The following is a 20,007-nucleotide window of genomic DNA, read 5'->3' on the forward strand; positions in this document are numbered from 1 at the left end:
AGTTGCACTGGGAAACATGTTTTATTTATTCTGACAGTAGTCTGGCTTCAATAATCCTTGCATGATAAATGTCCCGAAAGTTTGCGGAGTTTCGGCAGCTTCAGACCTTATCGCAGACACGAAGTGGAAACATCAGATGGGGTTTGATGCGGCTCACGCGAGGTCCCGAGCGGTTCTGCTGCACAGCATCATCTTCAATCAGCGCCGGGGTACTAAGAACTAGCGGGAGCGCCTCCCTTCGCTGTAAATCAAAAGAAACGGAATTTTTCCGCTGCTGTTCAACTTCCGAGAGCTCGGTAGGAAAGCTCGGCCACGTCGGCAGGAATTAGCGAGGTTCTGGGCTAGGGAAGAATGACAGTGGGATCGCGGAGCCGACAGCCCCCTGGACGAGGGTCAGTGACACCGTTAATCGGATGCAGACGTTCCCCATCTCGAGCTGTTCTGCGCCCTGCCAAGAGTCCCGGTGCTTTCTCGATAGTTTTAAGCACAATTTCAGGCTCATAAAACATCAGAGAAGACAGAAGCTATTATCCCAGCCATGACAGGCGTCCCCGATGGGACACGCGCTCTGCAAATACCCAGAACTACCGACGCTGGGCTTTTACTGTTCCCCATCTGGTCAAGGGTATTTTAAAATGTACCAAATCAGGTTTACCCTGTAACGTTTATTGCTGCTCTGAGACTAATAAATGACGCCGAGTGCAATCGAACATTTCTCTGGCTTTGCTCACTCTTGAAGGAGAGAAGAGCCCGGTCCACTCGCTTTTCGCACAGGGCATCCCAGAAAGTACCATCTCCACGATCGCTTCGATATTCATGCGAAGACCCTGTCAAGTTGTTGCAATAAAGCAAAAGAATCAAACCCATTTATCTTCCAAATAACAGCTTATGCACAGAACGGCCATAACTACAGGCTTCACAGGGGTAAAACAAACTTTATTATCAAGACGGATGTTCTGCACTTCCACAAATATTTTAGCTAGTCTCTGCTAAATTTAGAACAGCTAGAATATTTCTAGCTAATGTTATGAAAAATAACTATTTATATTGCTATAAAAAGAGCATTCCGGTAACAAAGAGAGGCGATGGGAACACAGGTACCAAGCTGGTTTATTCCTCAATTACAGAACGGCTTTGTGTAACCTCTTCTCTGCAAAGCCACCGTTCCAATCTGAACTCATCCAGAGCTTAAGTTTGTTTTAAAAGCAAGAGCAAACTTCTTCATTTTTTTCCCCAAAGGTTTTTCTTTTTTTTTTTTTTTCCACCCCCAGCGCACGCAAACACGTACCTTAGAAGTGAAAAATAAAGCTCATTTTCCTGATGATGAGATGCCAACTACGGTCACCGCGTGGGTTCTCCGGTCATCTGTGAGCGCTATGGCTGCACCTTCAGGAAAACGTCGTTGTTGCAGAACACCCAAACCGTCAATCGCTGCCAGAGAAACGCTTTTGGTAGGAAACTTTAAATAAAATAGGGCAGTATTTTAGGAAGGCAATGATGGAGGAATGACACACGCTTAAGAGGATTAACCGCATTCTGCAAATGGGAAAGCGAGTAAACTTCCATTTGTTGCTAATCTAACAAAGCACCCTTTTCATAAACATATGGAAGCATTAAAAAAAAAAAAAAAAAAAAGAAAATCCATTATTTTGTAACTTTGAACCTGGTATCGGGTTACATTTCGTCCTTTCAAAATTTTCTCGTTTTCTGCCAAGACTGTTTCACAGCGTTTCTGGCGTCGGTGCCAGAGCAAATGAGCAGAGAATGGAGTAAATTAACTGTCCGAGAGCGACGAAACGGAGCTGGCCCACTGGCTTCAGCATATTATGCAACAACAAGTACTTTTCATTAATTTATTATTGGCAAACCAGCAAATAGATAGGAAGAGATGAAACTGTGCATTATTTTAACGAAAATTTGGGACGCAGAGCTGAGCTGAGGAGCACGTGCCCTCACCGGATCACATCCGAAGGTGCTTTGATTTCATTATTAGGGAAAAATACCTTGAAGTGAAGGCAAGGGATGGAGTTCATGCTGTACACAGACCTGCTCAGTGAGTCATTAGCAAAACAGACATCTATTGTCTCCAAAGGTTACAGCGCAGTGTTTATTGAACAGCAGAATGCAACAGTTTCTCTAAAAAGAAGATTGCATACATCAAAATCAAACCCATACAAAACAAAGCCCTTGAAGCAGAAGAACCTGATCAAAGGAGAAACTTTCAATTTGTTAATCACTCAAATTAATTTGAAAAAATGGCTTGGAGGAAAGGAAAGTTCAGGAAGTAACAGTATTCTGTGCAGTAAACACAGATTTTTACAAAAATGACAGAGTCATCTTGAAATGAATCTCTTAATTTAAAATACCCACCAGCGACAACAACAAAAAACCCACCCCCTTCCACTTAGAATTCCATCATATTATGATGCCAAGTATCTTATTTACAAGCCAAGGGAGAAAACCTTTGAGCTTATGAACAAGTGGCACCCACCTCCTTTGCTGCACAAAGAGTTTGGACGAGCGGGTGTTGGTGGAGCGACGGGAAAGGAAAAGGCGCCGGGTCCTAAATCGGGAACTCCGGGCGCTCTTTGCTTCAGCGTGCCGGAGAAACAGCTGCAGAGCTTTATTGCCAGGAAAGCCAAACACGTTTTTGGAAGTTATTATTAAAAAAACCCATCACTCCTGTTTGTATGTAATCAAGCTATCAACATGGCTTTAGTGTTGCAGGCTCTGGATGCCCCAATGAAGGGAGAATTTCTGGAATTTCTGCATGGAGAGGTGAGGAGGGGACGGGGAATTGCAGCGTGATCCAGGCAAAGATGAACCAACGGAGACTGGAGGTGCAGGGATAAGTGTTCCCCCTTTTAGGAGGGAGGAAACAAAAAAGTCACCTTTGAAAAGCAAGAATATGCTTTTATAATCCAAGCACCTGAACTCTTCCAGCTCCCACTGTCCCTTTATTGCTTTTGGAGGTCAGTGTGTTCTACAGGTTTTGGTTTCTTTTTTTTTTTTTGCTAAAAAAAAAAAAAAAACAACAAAGCGACATACAGTGATTTTTGGAGCTATTAATAAAAAAATCACACCTGAACTCTTTGAAACATACCACAGTACTGAGTTACTCCTGAGCTTGTCGATGTTTGCGATGTGTAATCTTGTTAAAAATACGAAAAGTTGGCAAAATGCACCCCTCCCCAATCAAAAAAAAAAGAAATAAAAAAAGAGAAAAGCTTTTTCCAGCTGTAACATCTGTTAAGTCTAACTAGCTGACAAGTGCTTCTGATGAAACACGCTTGCCAGAACACTACCGAGGAGGAGGAGGGACTTCGTGGAGGAGGGAACACAAGTGATTTTTCTCCTTCCCTCGCCCACAAAATGCACAATTACCATTTGCAAACAACACGGAAACAACACCGCATCCTGCTAACATGCAACACGAGGCGATCCCGCTGGCCGACGCCGTCTCATGGTTATCTCTGGCTCGTTACCTGCGGCAGTATCACCGGAGCACACGCTATCCCAGCAAAAGACTCTGGAAAATGCAGGTCCCTTTCCCACTCATCGGTTTCTGTGTTATACACCTGCACAATGCTGGTGACATTGTTCAGATGCCAGTTGTACCCTCCTACAATATAAATCTTTTTTTCTAGTAAACAACAGCCAGCTTCTGACTGACCTGCACGCATCGGGCTCACCGTTGTCCATTGATCTGTCTCAGGCACGTAATATTCCACGGCCAAAACATCGAAACAACGGTCAACGTGGTCCATGCGGCCTCCCAGAGCGTAAATCTTATTATTCGCGCTGACCATGGCATGTAGAACTCTGGGTTCGTTCATCGGAGTTTTAAACTCCCACTGATCCACGGCGGGGTCGTAACAGTGCAAGGCTTTTTTGTCTTCCACCGAAATGCCGTACCCACCCGATATGTACAATTTGTCCCCCACCGTGGCTCCGGCGTGCCCCCACGTCCTGCGTTTCAGGGAGCACACATAGGTCCACTCGTTGTTTTTGGGGCAGTATTTTTCCACGGAAGCCAAGCTCCCCGAGCGGTTCCTCCCGCCGGTGGCGTACACCATGCCGTGGAGGACGTTGAGTTGGAACTGGATCCTGCTCTCCTGCATGGCCTGGATGCGCAGCCACTGGTTGAGGTGCGGGTCGTAGCGGTAGCAGATATCGACGGCTCCCTCGCCGCTGCGGTACTGCAGGTGCTGCCCGCCCACGATGTAGACGAAGTTGTCAAGCACGGCCACGCAGGAGTGGCTGCTCCCCACCTCCATCTCCGTCAGCTCCTTGAACTGGCGCCCGCCAGCGTCGGGCAGGCAGTAAACTTTGCAGCTCACGGTGCGGTCGTTGTCAGTGTAGGGGGTGCCGCCGAAGGTGACGAGGGACAGCACGTCCGAGCGGATGGTGGTGCGAGGGGACTGCATCTCGTGCTGCCGGAAGGGCAGGATCTGGTAGTTGAAGGCCTCCAGCAGGTATTGCCGGCACAGGACGTCTTCTACCATGATGTCCAAGGTCTGGACACTGTCCACCAGCTCCGAGGATTTCATGAGCGGGAAGCGGATGTGGCAGAGGACCTGGCTGGCGTTGGCGCGGCGCGTCGGGTCGTACTGCAGCCAGCGCACGGCGGCGCGGAAGAGATCGATTTCGCTGCAGCTCTTCAGCTTATTGCTCTGCAAGAAGAAAACGAGGCGCTCGAGCGGCAGGTGAAGGAAATCCTCTTCCTCGGAGATCTGGAGGAAATGCCTGAAAGTGAAGGCATCTACCGACTCCTTCAAGGACGCGAGGCTGAAGGTGGTGGCCATCTGCCCGATATTGAGGCACGTTTCGACGCTCATGGCAGATTTCAGAAATTCTTCGCAGAGCTCCACGACAGGCACCATCTGGAGGAAAACAGCAGCTCCCAGTACATCCTGAATGCAGTCGAGATCAAGAGTCACTTCAGCGCTGTACGCAAAGTCTATTATGTGCTTCAGTCCTTTTGCAGATACACCTTTCAGTTCGATCACATCTTGGCTGGCTTCTCTCATCCCGCCCGTGAACATCGCCCTGGAGGTCAAGAACACAAACAAGAAGTTTTCCTCCTTTTAAATGCATGTAAGACAATATAACTCTTCAGAATTTTATTTTATTATTTTAAACATACTGATTTCCTCAGGGAGGATGGGGAAGGGGGGGAATAAATCAAGGCTAAATCTCTAAAAGCCAGGAGAGAGTCTGCAATTACTTACATAAAGCTTGCATAAACGGTGCACTGAGAAGTAATATTCAGCTATCAGAAAGTTAAGTTTTCCAATCCCACTGGCAGCACAAATAAGAGTGAAGCACAGGACAAAGCTTCAAGTAGGTAGATCTACCACAGCACAGAACGTGATACCCTGGACACCAACAAACCTGTGATATTCACCAACCAAAGCAGAAAACAAACAGTGTCTGCATCAGCAGAAATTGGGAACCAGACCCTAAAGCATTTAATTTTTAAGTGTGCAGGATCTGTGAGCACCAAGAAAGAATACGCTTCGTAAGACACCTGCATGTAGGTCTGCGATCCTCTGCACCTGCCTGCAGCGCTGCCCATTAGCCCATTATATCGCAGGCTGGCTACGAAATGGCTTAAATATTGCAGATACAACACATCATCTGAACGGCTTTGATAATCCCAACAGAACCTCCCCTCCAAGGCTCATTCCCAAAGCCTTAAGAAAACAGGAGTTGCAGCCGCTCCAGCAAACGTCTGTCATGTTGCAGTACGACGGCAGGGGGCTAGCAGGCAATTAAAACAAACAAAAAACCAAAAGGTTTTGTTACAGCACAGCTGCAAGCACATCAGTTGAGCAGGCCAGGCAGAGATTAGGCCCTGGATCACCTCCTGGGAGGCTCCGATGTTCCACAGGAAGCACAAACCCGCCGAGGGCCGCGATCAGACCTCTCGCAAACCACTCATCCAGAGCCGCGCCGCATTCCCAGCCCCGGGGCCTGTGGGCGTGATGGGGACATCACCGCGCATTTGAGGTTTTTAGACATTTACATTAAATTTCAGCAGGTTTTGTTACATACGGGTGGCTCGGGGGCAAAGGTTTGCGCTCTGTGTTGCGGTCAGCAAGGTGTAGGGCAGCCGAAGCCAGAACAGGTTACCGGCAGAACCGCGACACAGAGTTTCACCACTCGCTGCCGTTGCACACATATCCCAGCGAGGTACACACCAGTAGACTAGAGACTTTTTAAATTCCTGGCAGCTGCCTGCACATTTTGGGCTGGTTTTTTTTTCCCACCATTGATAAACTACACTCTTCCATGGGAAAGGTAAATTCACGGTGTCCTTAGAGCTGCCTTAGGAAGCTGCAGTGACTCTACAGTGCAAGTTAGTCAGGAAAAAACACTGAACAGACCCTTTTCTTCTGCATCAACACAGGAATAAAGGAATATCTTGGGAACGTTGTCAAAAGACAGGAGTTCCAAGTTCCCCGTCCAAGCCAGGCTAGAGAACCTACTGCCGTCCAGCAGAAACCCAAGAAATCCTAAATGACCTAAATAAGGAAATATCTGCATATAAAATCAGCTTTCTGTAACCCGGTGAGCAGGAATTCTGTTTGCAATGATTTGTCCATGTGGCAGATGAGAGCCCTGTTGCAATCCCCAGCACAGCGTGTGGCCCCGAGGATCTGCAGACATATGAGCACTCGTCCATCAGCTACACAGAGCTGGACGTGCGTTAGAAAAGCGTTATTGCTGCCATGATGAAGACAACTCGTCAAATAGAATGCAATTCCTTTAAAAAGTGTTACGGTTCTAAAATGCTGATTATATAAATGCCACAAGTTCACTCTCTTCCCTCCCCCTTTCTGCATAAAACCAGAGTATTTTCAAAAGCTCGATTATTCTGCCATTGTTCCCCAGGACAACCTTCTTTAGCAACACAGAAGTTATAACAAGAAACCTACTCAGCAATTATATTTCGACAGTGCAAACACACTAGCAGTGGCACTGCATCCAGCATTTATGAATACAAATAGCGCTATTAGCATTTGGTGGGAGATCAGCTCCATCATTAATTGCCTGCCTGTTAAGGAGAGTGATAAGCTTGGAAGGTTTATATTACCAAAGGGAGAGAGAAGGGAACAGCCTAGAAAATACGTGTGTACATAAGACAGACACGATCAGAGCAGCTGAAGAGATGTGTGGAGGGATCCAAGCGACATGCCAAGGGACACTGAAGTCCCTTGCTCTCGGTGACCTGCTCAGCAAACCAGTCTGCTTGGGTCAGGAAGGGACCTACTCATCGAGGGATTGCAAACCCCGCTGGACAGCCCTTCTCCGCCCTTATTTGTGGTCTAGAAATCACTCAGGTCGCGTTCTCCGCTGTTTTAAACCTTCCCTACACCCGTGGCCTCCAGCATGCCCCGCACTCAGCGCTGCTACTGGTGCTGACAGGGAAGATCCCTAAGCCAAAGAGTCATTCCAAGTCAGAGAACCATTACAAAGGAATCTGAATATATATTTTTGCTTAAGACTGATTTTCCGGCTCCGCGGTTGGCTTGCTCTGCATTGATTTGATTGAGAAAACTCGTCTCCGTGCTTCAGTTTTCTACCCACACAAGATGGGACGGTTTTCCCATCTCCCAGGACCTGGGGAACACACACGCGACATGAAGACGCTTCATACTCTGCAGCCTGTGAACAGCGAGCACTGGAGACAGACCAGTGGTATTTAAAGACAACATGAGCGTATTTACAATGGGCACCATCCGTTCGATGTGATGACTCATTCCAGAGCCCTCGCTGCCACTTGGAAATCAGCTCAAGTAGCTCCAGGGCCAAACCCTGTTTCCTTTATCAGGCAGAGCACCTACCCATGCTGCCCAGGTGGGTTCGAGACCTGGGCCTGAACCTGTAGTCGAAAAAACCTCACGTGGGTGCAGAGAGACCAAGGCCAAGCCTCTGCGTGCCTGCAGGTGATCCCAGCGACATCCGTGGGGCAGCCCACACCTCCAAAGGGCCGGGCGTGGGTGTGATTTTGGGGGGCAGTGGGGAGATTGGGGTGGGGGAGGATGGGGAAAACAGAAAAACCAACAGGAAAGGGAGAAAAAATGCCTGCTACCCTATCGGATTCTCACCTGAAATAGTCACTGCAGGCAGCCAAGACAACTTTATGAACCTGAAACACTTCATTATTTATAGTGAGGATGACATCAAGCAGCTGAGCCTGAGCTCGGAGCGAGGCCAGTCCCTGCAGCAGAGTGGTGCTGTGGCCAGGAGCTGAGAACGTGCATTTCAGGGTGCTGTTCTTGTCAGCCATGCTAAAAACAGAACAAGAGAGACAGGCTGGTTTGAAATTAAAACAATATGTGGTACACCTACAAAGCATGCTGGGGAAGATACTGTAACACGAAGCAGTTTGACCGCAAATTCCCAGCTCGACAGCCACACAGAACATCATGACATCAGCACCTCCGCTGTATTCCCTTCTCCCAGCACAAACGAGACTTCCAGATTTTGAAATTATACTTTTGAATTACTGATGAGCCATCACACCGCCACGCAAATGGGCGTCAGAGACCCTCCGAACATCGGCGAGCGGGGCCAAAATCGCCAACGGTCGTTGCTGTCCCCACGCTACAACTACCCCCGAGTCCACCCTGACCTCGACTTCAACCACGAGGCTGAATCACAGTTGCTTATTCCTCTCAGCACCTCTCCCGAGCGCAGCTGTCAGAGACTCCGCAGCGGCCAAGCCCGGCCCTGTTTGATCCCTTCCTTATGCCTGACCCTCACGAGAAGAGCGAAAAAGCAAAATATTGCAAAGCACTGGCTGGTCTAAATAACGTCAGCTGTTTGAACGGCACTGTAAACAGCCCCCTCCCAGTGTAAATATTTCCTTGCTTTTCCGAACGCCTCTCGCACATGTTCCCCGGCGCGGGGAGCATCATTCAGAGATTCGCTTGGCCTCAGATGCACTTGTCAGTGAGGACGCTGCTTGTGGAGGTGAACATAAGCGGGATCTCTGCACAAGTGGAAAAGACGATCATATTCTCTCTGTTCCTCTGAAAATAACTCCGATTACGCTGCGGATTTTCCGAGCGAGGCAACAGGGGGCCAGCGCACCCTGCCCACCAAACGGGGCCCGTGAAATCCTAAATTCGGTTGCAAATTTAATCCAACTCTGAACTACTTTTCAGGATCCAGATCCTTCTGGGAAGAAAACATGCCCAAGGACTAGAATTCAGGATGGGTTTTATGTTTTGAGAAGCATCCTGCTGTTTGGTCTCTGCATTTTAAGAAATGTTTGATGGAAGCGTGACATAAAAAATCCCCAGCAGATCATACCAAATCTGGAAAGCTGCATTACTTGCTCTCTAGTCTACAGTGGGAGAGTGCACTTAGTACTGTGCTTTAAGGGTATTATTATTTAGATAAAACGAACCAACGAAGCCAAAAAAAATAGTAGAGACCAGGTCCCAGTGTACTTGGAGCTATATAATCCCATTTGCTAAGAGTTTACTACTTAAACAACACAAGCCACACACAATGGACGAAACAAGTCGGCAAGGTCAGGGAAGAGTCAGGGAGATGGGATAAATAAAACAGGGATGTAAACAATCCTCAAACAATAAGGAACAATGGACGGGACTTGCTACTTGCCCAACTTATCGCATTGCAATTTCCTGCAAGCTTTACAGAAGAGGGGAAACCTGGGATGTTCATCAGAGCCCCGAGAGCAGCCGCTTTGTGCGAGCAGCGCTGGAGCTCTCTGGGATGCTGCAGGATGCAGATAGCAAAGATTTGCTATGAGCAGCTCTGGAGCTCTCTGGGATGCTGCAGGATGCAGATAGCAAATCTGTGCAGGCTTGGGAACGCACCCCAAAATTCATCTGAGTTCCTACTGGGGTGACTAATAGCGGTCAGCTCTGCTTCTTGTCCCACAGATCTGAAAGTCCTACCTTAAAGTCAAAGCACGCTAAAAAGTCTTAGTTCAGAGAGCGGAGTCGCGCTACAACATCCTCCCTATAATAAAAAGGATTAGCAAAAAGTCAGTTGCCGACAAGACCTTTATCCAAGAGCCGTCCATCCACTCCAGCTCTTCCCGTGGCAAAAGAGGAAAGAGATTGGAGGGAGCGAGCGCATGAATATTCATCGTGTCCAACTCATTTGACTCTCCCGCTGGAACAACGGCTTTGATTCGCTGGAGCCGAACGCAGGAAACATCCAGCAAAAGCAAGTAAATGATCTCGCCTCTGAACGCTGTTATTTTTCGCCGAGCAAACCCATTTTGCTTCACGCTGGACAGGTAAAATACACCCAGCTCCGGCTGGAACTCCTGAGATCGCTGTAACTTCATTAGACTTGATCTGCTGCAGGATTCTTCTCAGGGGAATTTCCTTCAGTGTCTTCGTCAGACCAATTTTAAATATTCCTTTTCCCAGCCGAAGGGCTTACCCATTTACACTTACTTGCACTGTATCCACAATCCTCTTCAAACAACAATCTTTACCTGAACAAACATCGCTCTTTTTTTCCTTTTTCTCAATTAACTTTCACAGGCACTGCTAAAAACCAGAGTGTAAGCTTAAAGTAGATGGAGGACTAAATCTGGGCAGGCAGATATTTCTGTGCTGGAATAAATGTGTTTGCACGTGCGATTCATTTCAGTGGGTAATTGTGAACAGTGTGACCCCTGAAAAACTCCCTGTACTAGTTCCCATGTCTATGTGCAAGTATAGAAGGCTCCAATGATTACACAATCATCCAGGGGAGAAAAAAAATATAAGGACAAAACAAAACCTAACACTTCGAGAAGGAGAGGAACACGAGAGGCGGCAGCTGGATGTCAGAGACTGGGAAAAAAAATAAAAGGCACAAAAGGAAGCCTTGAACATCTGAAAGTGCCTTTGTGAGGCTGTCCCTATCTCACTGGAGATCTGAATATGCCGTGTACTTGTTGCTTAACAATTTGTTACGGAAGAAACAGCCTTGCAGACGAACTTGGGAAGAGCTGCATCTCAGCGGTTCAGAACATGCCTTGGAGATAAAAGCCTTTCACCACACAATGGTGAGAAAGTGTTTATTCCGCTCCTTCCCCCGTCCCTCTCTGCTGCAGGCAGGGCTGGAGAGCTTCTGGAACCTTCCTCAGGTTTGCGCCTTTGTCCTCAAAAGGAGCTTTGCGGAGGTTGCTGTGGATGGAGCGAAGTTCGGCAGGGGCCGAGCACGGCTGCTCGGAGCCGGGTCGAGAGTGTCCCGCTCACATTTACCCTTTGAAAAAATGTCAAAAATCACCTGCACATCGAGCAGCGTCCACTGCACACCTCACACGTTTCACAAGTTGGTTGCAAGGGGATCTGAAAATATTTACACGATTGGGGCCAACGACGTGAATTTACTGGTATAAAGGTGACTTTACTGGAACAGAAATCCCACTTTACATATGGAAATAGCTGCAGCAGTGAAAGGCATCTTTATACTAATGCACCGGCATCCATAGCATGAATGGTGGGGGCCGCTGGAATTTAATAGACACGTTGATCCATCTTGGGCAGCACCCTCCAAGACTCTGATAGCATCACTGGGACCCGATTTTCACCAAGGGACTGGCAGGGAGCAAGTAATGGGATTGAGGATTTGTATCCGAGCCGCTGCTCTGGAGCCAGATTGCTTTCAATCCTCCGCAGTCGCTGCAGGATAGAGCTCAGCGTGGCGTATGCAGCCGTAGCTTGGGGAAAATCACCCCCAAACCGGATTGTTATATATATTATATATTATAAATATGACATATTTCTATATATAGCATGTTACAGGCTTGTGAAAACATTAAAGCGAGGGTCGTACTTCAAGAATCAGTTCAGATGAGGCACAAAGAACATCCCAAAGAACGACCGTCCCGTCTCTGCCTCCCGATTCTCCACAACATCGTGTGCAATCCAAGACACGTTTCAAGCTAACGAATCATTTTTACTAAATCTGTCCTGATGATTAAAAACATCAAAGCTGGAATTAAAGGCTTAACCAAGCGCAAGTTCATATTTCAGCATGTTTGCAACTACTGCACGAGCACAAATGGAGAGAATTATACTAGGCCAGATTAGAACATTTCAGTGATTGAAATTAAATAAAAATGGTTTTTTGCTACACAACTGCTTGTTGTCTTCCTCCTTTTATAACGTGGTCCTGCTTGGAAGGAGGGACGGTTCGGTGTGAGCGAGGCTGGCTCTGCAGCCCAGTTCAGCATCCTTCCCAATATCCACCCACGTCTTCCAGGCAAGTGCCACTTGGTAATTTTTTAATCCAAGAGAAACCAGAGGGGGTTGGCAAGATTGCTACCAGGGCAAACTTCCAGCAGCCGAGCTCTCCCGTCAGCATGAGCACGGAAGGTTGGACCCCGCGGGGCACAGCCGGGGTACAAAAGAGGAGGGAGGAAAAGCAGCAGCGCGTGTGTGAGTGTTCGTGTGCATCGGGTACGCGGTGGCGCAGCTTTTCCAGGGCTAAACAAAAGATTTGGGATGGCAAAAGAGCCAGCGAGGCACCTTCTGAGAGCTCGAGCCTGCAAGAGAATTTTTACGGTGAGAGCAGCAGAACTAACAGAAAGCTGAGGAGTAACTTTATTTAGAACATAGGGGATGAATATTAAGGATCTTCTTTAAGAACCTTTGAAAGGCGGCATTATAGATATTTTAATAATGCAAATCATTTAATGCCTTTAGTTTCAAGCCTAAGTAAAAAAACACATTCAGATTCTGATTTTTAAACTACAATTAAGACACTTAAAATCAAAACAAAAGTCAAACTCCCTCAGATAAGTCACTGGTAGCCATGGTTACTGTAATATTTCAGATCCTGAGGCTTTAGATCACATGCCCGAATGATGAAAATTAGTTTTCAGCACCTCACACTAACAAATGTTACATTGGGGCGAAAAGGCTCAACCCGTTACTGTGGATTTGCTGCTTCGCAGGATCTTGTCGAGGTTCCGGTGGCCTTTGCACCCCCTACGAAAAGGCACAGAGAGGTTTCCTTGAAGTTTGGGTTCAAAGAAGATCAGATGCGATGAGAATTAAAAATACCTGCCCCGGTAACCTACTTAGACTGTCCCCAGCACCCATCAGAACCAACATTTCCCAGCGCTTGCCTCTCCAAATTAGCAACAGCAGCAAGCACTTAATGATCAGCAACTAATGAAATATTAACACATCGAATGAGGGGGATGTTTTCCAGAGAAACGTGATCATCCTTAGCAAAGATATGCAGGCAAAATAATTTAATCGCTTTCTTTGTCCCCTTTTCCACCTCCTTCCCTTAATTTCTCCTATTTCTCTCCGCTGCCTCCACTCATTTTCCTTTCCTGACACCCTCTTTTTCACCAAAGGCAATAAACACAAGTAGAAAGCCCGAGACTAATGCCTCTATATAGAAACAACTAGCAGGGCTCAAATAGATTAGAAATCGCTCTGAATTTTAGGAGTAATTTAGGGTTTTCTGTAAAATGCCTGAAGTTGAATAGTGAAGTTTGGAAAGTCTCGCCTTTTCTCTTTTACACTTTGAGTCCCAAAATTTAAGGGAAGTCGACGCTTGGCAAAGGGAGAACGAGTAACATTCACGATTTAAAAAAACTAAAAGAACAAAGCCTAACAACCCAAGCTTTTTTATTTGTATTACAGGGACCCAACAGGCTTGTCCCTCTCCCAAAGAGGGAACCGAGGTCTCAAAGGATGGACGGTCCGACACTGGGATGGGACCGGGCACTGCGGGACGTCCCACGCCTGATTCAACCCTGCATTTAATGAAAACAATTAAAGAAATACTTCACAGAGGCCAGGAGGTGCCTTCATGTTGCATTTTTAAGCGCTTTCTGAATCAGATCCTACTGATCCCCTTATTTTCTCATCCATATCCTACTTCTCCCAATCTGGAATCAAGGAAACCATTTAACCCAAAGGTAAACAGCAAATTGAAGCAAGTGGCTTTTTATTTTTTGGGGTTTTTTTTTTGTCTGGGACTTCTCAGGGGACACATTTCCAAATCTATGTTTTTCTTTTTTCCTGAGCTGGGCTCACACAGGCCCCATTAAACACACACACAGGCACAAATATATTCCGCTCACAGGCTTCAATCGGTGGGTTGTTCGCAAGCCAAAGGAGGTGGGATTTTGGTTTCTGCCACAAGAACTAATAAAACCGGATGTCTGTCAAGAGCTGGCTGGCCTGGCAAAATGGAGCGTTGGTGCAACAAAAAAAGAGTGGAGAGTAAAATATCTGAACATATTAAATTCCGCGGCACCTTGCGGAGTTTTAATGGGAGGGACTGGTCAATACATGCTGTACCCAGGACAAATCGGGGTGGGGGAAAGAATTAATAAGATTCTTCAAAATGTTTCTGTCACAGAGGACATGGCCCATCACTAACACCGCTCTGCCTTCCACAATTCAACCTGTACTTTTACAACAACCGAGAACACGAAGATACCATCCCGCTCCCCAAACTTTACCATTATTATATTCTTGTCAGCCCCAAACCTAATCCCGCTGAGACAGGGACAAACTGAGCAAATAGAAAAATCACCCGGAGCATATAAATTACTCTGGCAGGCACAGGGAGTATCGCAGCAGTGGAAAAGTGAGCTGTGAGCTCAGCCAGCACACAAGGACCCCCAGAAGGATGGTGGATTTTACACCACGTAAAACCTGCCCGTGTATCCACAGTACACAGCTGAGTACAGGCTCTTCATACACCCGATACTCCTGCTGACAGCGCTGCCTTAAACAGTTCCACGTTTCCCCCACCATCTGCTCAAACCCTGCCAACCGCAGCTCTAGAAAAAGTTATAGCGATACCGGATCAAAAAACCCCCAAAAAATTGCAAAAAGCAGAGCCACCCTTTTCCGCGCACCACCACGGTGGTTTTTAGCAGCCAGCAACGGGTATTTTTCTGCGCCCGCCATCCCCTCTCCCAGCAGCACCCGTGGCAGAGCCGCTGTGCAAAGGCCGAGAGGCACCTAGTGGTGTCGGGAAGCACAGCAGAGCCACCAAGGCCACCCCAAAAGTGACACCCAGCACAGCCCCGAGTGCTACCGGCCCTCTGGACACCCCCCTGCTTTTCTAGTCCATCGCTGCACCCCAGCATCGCCTTTGCACCTTGGGGAACAGAGCAAAGCCAATCCGTGGCACGGCTGCCGCCGCTTTCGGCCAAAACATTCGCCAGGACCTGCCTGAGCTTCCCTGCTTGTCAGCAACGTCTGGGTCACGTTCCTGCTGGGGACAGACCCTTCAGCTCTGTCAGCAGCTCCTGGCAGGGCACAAAGTTCCATCCCACTGAGCAAACAGCTCCGTGACCCTCACCCGCGCAGCCGCACCGGGCTCTCCACTCCATGCCTTGGAAAGGAAAAAACTTCCAAATCAGACTGCGAGGTACTTGGAGAAGTCAAGTCTTGGCCTGTTTCTGCAGCACCTGATTGCATCCCCTGGGCAGTGTTGCAATCAAAATGACGGGACTGGTTACACACGGAGTAGGTACTACAGGGTGCAGTGACCAGCAGCTCTCCTCTCCCTACACCTTCACCCTCCTGATTGTTGCCTCCAAGCAGCTGGGGATCTCAAGCAAACACAATATAAAATGATGAAACAGCAGGCAACTCGAGAAAAAACCAGCGTCCCTCTAAGGCAAACTAAAGAAATCGTGTTTTCGAGCAGACGCGAGCAGCTGCCCCGGCACTTGGCACCGTAATACCAATTCCAATTCCATTCCAGGGTCAAATCCTCCCGCCGCGGCAGCTGTTTGTCGCCCATTTTCCTTGTTCCCCACTCACCTTCTGACAGGTTTGTGCCCATCCTAAACATCACGTTTCTCAGCTCCTCAGGCAGTTCAGTTCACACAGGCTCCGTGTCACCCTCACGGAACAACGCGAGACCACCAGAACTGCAGCAACAGCTTTTCCTAAAGGTCACTGATTTCTGTGCAAGTTCAGCATTTATCTCCCATATAAATGAGAAACGGGAAAAGACGGCTCAGCCATCATCCTGTGATGCGAGGCTCTTCCTTACAAAGCAGTTAACACTACGCAACACTTGGGGGTAAGACAGGAACCTTTAAAGAATCACTGAAGTTTACTTTTGGTCTAAATAAAACCTCCAGCTCAGAAGTTTCCCAATGTCGAAAAAGAAGGCAGCAGTTATTTTTACAGTGATTCAATTAGAGTGTAAACATTTACACCATGTCTACCAGATCTAACGACTAAATCTGTTTTAAAATTGCCATGTGGCAGAGCATGGAACATGGAAACCACACAAACCTAAACTTTGAACAGTTTCAAAATGAATAAAAAAGTCTAATTGAAGACTGAAGCTATATAAGATTACAGGAGCACAAAATCCAGGCAGACTCAGCCCTTATCGTTATCTTCCCCCACCACAGTTTTACTCCATCCTCCTGTACATTTGCTCCCTCTCCCACCACTTTCTGAAGAAGGAATAAGGTGAGGGGCGTTCAGGTCGACTCTCTCGTGGTGTGACCCCAGACAGAGGTATTTTTAGCTCAGGAAGCCCCGCACGTCTCCTTCACCCGTTCGTTCTGGTTCCAACAGCCGGGCCATGGAATATTAGGGAGGTTTGGGGAAAGGTTTGCACAACCTGCCTTTTTTCAGGGGTTTATTCCCAATTTGGGAGACGCGCAGCTCTCCTCGACACCTTGTCTGGACACCCCGGTTAATTCCTGTTTAAAGGCCTGCACAATAACATCCTCACCAGCACCTGAAAAGAAGTTTTGCCTAGATCTTTGTCACCCTGCTTTGTACAACTCTACCGTACCAACATTGCCTCACTGTCTAAAGCACAGAGAGCTTCTCTTACCGAGGGTACCGATGGAATTCACTGTTTCCTCTCTACTTACTTGCTCCCCAATCTCCAAGCATATCTTCATGAGCAGCACAGTGCTAGAGAGTGAATTCCCTCCACATGATACAGAGGGCTGGGAGTAAAATATGAAACCCAGTTGTAACTCATGAAATTCTATCCATAGAGGAAGAAAGAAAAAAAAAAAAAAAAGCCAAGTTTATTTCAAAATAGATTCGGGCCGTTTGCTTTTCAATGCGCAGCAATCGCCTTATCTCACACCATCAGTGTGTCGAAAGCCTTTTCTCCATCCCATCTGGCACAGCGTGTTCCTTATCGAAGGAAAGCACAGGATCCCCAGCACACAAGTGAATTTTCTTGCTTTGGGGAAGCCAGCGTACTTAACGGGTAACGAGCATCAGCCACGCGGTAGCAATTCCAAAGATGGAAATTCTGTTTGAGCAACAGCGCACCACCGAAATGGCATGTGTGTAACAGCAAGAGAGGACTTTGTCCTTTTGCCTTAGAGAGTAAATCCTCAGTAAGTGCAAAAAAGTCCCAAGTGGAAGCACCTAACAAGGAATCACTGCTGATAGGGAATGCCCTTGAAATTCTCCTCCCGCTCTGTTGAGATGATGCAGCATGTCCAACGTCCCCCACCAGGTTTTTCCCCTGTATTCTCCAATAAATCCATCCTTTAAAACAGAAGACTAACGAGCAACAAGAAGCAGTATCCAAACTTCACCGGGCTTTACTTTAAAATTAACAAAGAAAATAAACACGTAGCGATAGGGAACACAACAGAGTTACAGCTCAGGGAACAAAACTGCTGCAGCTCCAGCCCAGGTGATTTATCACGGCCCTGAAACAAATTACTTCAATTTCTCACTGCTCCAAACTCCGCAACAAGAAACTCCCGAGTGCGCGGCCCCACCAACCCCTGTGTGAAAGACGTGCTGCTGTTCCCGTTCGGAGAGGGAAGGGAAAGGAAAGGAGGTGCACAGAGATAAAACAAAATGAAATGCCTCAGGCAACACAGCATATCGTTTACACAGGCAGGTCATTAGGAAAAAAGAAAATACTATATATGTATATAAGGTGAGAACTCAGACAGGCTTCAATGACGGTAAGAGCTTCCCTCTCCGTGGCGTGACATACAGGGTGGTTATTCCAGGAGCGGACGTGGAGAGAGTGAAGTTGTGAATAAACGATGCTCTGGAGCGAGGTGACAGGTTGACAGCGCAACGTCCCGCAGACAGACAACACAACTTCCTGAACACCGTCCAACACGGTCACTTCGGGATGACGAGGGATAGAAAAGCCCTGGGAACAGCAGCTCCCCACACACAGGAACCATCTCCCACCGCAACCCCCCAGGTACCGCCGCCAGTTTTGTGCTGCTGAGTGACCCCGTAGGGACCAAACCCCATGACCCGGGGAGGGGTTTTGGGCCCGGGGGGACGGCAGAGGGGACGGGGCGCAACAGAACGGGCCTGAAATACCAAAAACTTGGCGTCTCCATAAACATATAAACCTGAGAGCTCTGCAAACCTGATGTCTATAAACCCACCGAGCTGCCGGCTCTACAAACCCAACCCAAACCTCAGTCTTCCTCCTCATAAATTCTACCGGGAAAGCATTATTATTAATTATTATTGTTATTTTTCAGAGGACCTGCAGCCGCTGGGCCCCACTCAGGACCACCCCCACGCAGCACACTGGGATGGGCCCCTCCGCCTCGCCGGGGAACGGCAATGCCGAAAATAAAGGGAAAATAAATGACTACAGGGTCGCTTGCCGGTGCCGGAGGACGGCGGTGAAGCGCCCCGACCGCCACCGGGCCCACCCGGCCCCCGCCCGCCGCCGCGGCCCAGCCGGGCCGGGCCCCGCAGCCCGCCCGCCGCCGCCCGCCCTCGGCCCCCCGGCCCGGCCCGCGCCCGGGCCCCGCTCACCTGCTCGGCCGCTCCGCGCCGAACTCGGCCCCGCCGGACTCCGCCATGTTCGCTGAGCTGGGAGGCGGCGGGAGCCGCCGCGTTAAAGGCGCAGGAGCGAGCGGGGCCCGCGGCGGGAACCGGGGAGCAGCTCCGCGCCCGCCGGGCCTGGCGCCGCCCCGCCGCCACCGGGGCCGCTCACCCGGTCACCGCCCCGCGGCTGAGGGGGGGTCTGTCACCTCCCGGCTGTGGGGAGTCTGTCACCTCCCCGTGGCGGAGGGGACCTGGGGGGGTGTCATCACCCAGCTGAGGGGGCCCCGGGGCTGTCACCTCCCCACGGCTGGGGCTGCCCCACGGCTGAGGGGGCATCGGATAGATGTGGAGCCCCGGAGTCTGTCACCTCCCCACGGCTGAGGGGACTTGGGGTCTGTCCCCATCCCTCGCCTGAGGGGTCCCAGTGTCTGTCACCTCCCCACGGCTGTGACTGCCCCACGGCTGAGGGGCCCAGAGGTTTGTCACCATCTGATGGAGAGCCCCAGAGTCTGTCACCTCCCTGCGGCCACAGGGTCACTGAGGGTTGTCACTTCCCCATGGCTGAGAGGATTTGAGGTTTGTCCCCCTCCTTGGCTGAGGGATCCCAGGGGCTGCCACCTCCCCATGGCTGAGACGACTTGGGGGTCTGTCCCCATCCCTCAGCTGAGGGGTCCCGGGGGCTGTCACCACCCCACAGGCCACCATGGGCCTCTTCATGCCATCACTCTCCAGCTGACCATCATCCAGCAGCAGCCGATGGCCCCTGCCCGTGTCCTGCACCCAAGCACTTAATTTTTCGCTCGGGATTCCACATGCAACTCATTAATTGTCTCCTGCAGGGACCACCGTGTGTGCAACCAGCCTGGGACTTGGGGGGACAACCCTGCTCCTCATCACCCTGGGGACAACGGCTCCTGCCACACCATCCGGACCATTATGGACCAGGTTTTATTGCCACAAGCTCTTTGTGCAAGAGCAGCAGTACCCTCCAGAGGGTGCAGTCTTGTCATCAGTCCTCCGGCTGCACCGTCTCGGTGCCAAAGATGCCTTCGCTGTGTCCCCGCACATGGTCGGCGTCAGAGTCGCTCCTGGCTCTCCCCAAAGTGGCCGAGGCCAAAGCATCGCGGGGTCCGTGTAATTTCTAAAGCTGGCGCGCATCTGGAGAGAGCGGACGGTCTAGAGGGTATTCCAGTCATCGGTGGAAATCAGGAAATTATTCATAGCGGTGGCT

General features: G+C 49.1%; 1 protein-coding gene across 4 annotated transcripts; it reads right to left on the bottom strand.

The window, feature by feature from the left end:
- Positions 1-511: 511 nt before the first annotated feature.
- On the bottom strand, positions 512-18,910 carry KLHL26 (kelch like family member 26). Of its 4 annotated transcripts, XM_065652584.1 has the most exons (5): positions 18,765-18,910; positions 8,115-8,297; positions 3,486-5,049; positions 1,289-1,459; positions 512-827 (listed from the first exon to the last, which is right to left on the bottom strand). In XM_065652584.1, the coding sequence occupies exons 1-4, from the start codon at positions 18,809-18,811 to the stop codon at positions 1,310-1,312; spliced, it is 1,944 nt and encodes a 647-aa protein (XP_065508656.1). In that variant the 5' UTR covers positions 18,812-18,910; the 3' UTR covers positions 512-827; positions 1,289-1,309. The 4 variants fall into 4 exon arrangements, with proteins under 4 accessions (XP_065508656.1, XP_065508658.1, XP_065508659.1 ...); XM_065652586.1 differs by lacking the exon at positions 8,115-8,297; XM_065652587.1 differs by lacking the exon at positions 512-827 and having other exon boundaries at positions 1,366-1,459; positions 3,674-5,049.
- Positions 18,911-20,007: the final 1,097 nt, after the last annotated feature.

Source organism: Caloenas nicobarica, chromosome 27, assembly GCF_036013445.1.
Source record: "Caloenas nicobarica isolate bCalNic1 chromosome 27, bCalNic1.hap1, whole genome shotgun sequence".
NCBI classification, from domain to species: Eukaryota; Metazoa; Chordata; class Aves; order Columbiformes; family Columbidae; genus Caloenas; species Caloenas nicobarica.

Coding starts and splice junctions, on each gene's coding strand:
- KLHL26 (XM_065652584.1), bottom strand. CDS start 18,811: ATGGCGGAGTCCGGCGGGGCCGAGTTCGGCGCGGAGCGGCCGAGCAG. Junction 8,298..18,764: donor GGCGCGGAGCGGCCGAGCAG/GTGAGCGGGGCC, acceptor TTCTGTTTTTAG/CATGGCTGACAAGAACAGCA. Junction 5,050..8,114: donor GCCTGCAGTGACTATTTCAG/GTGAGAATCCGA, acceptor CTTGACCTCCAG/GGCGATGTTCACGGGCGGGA.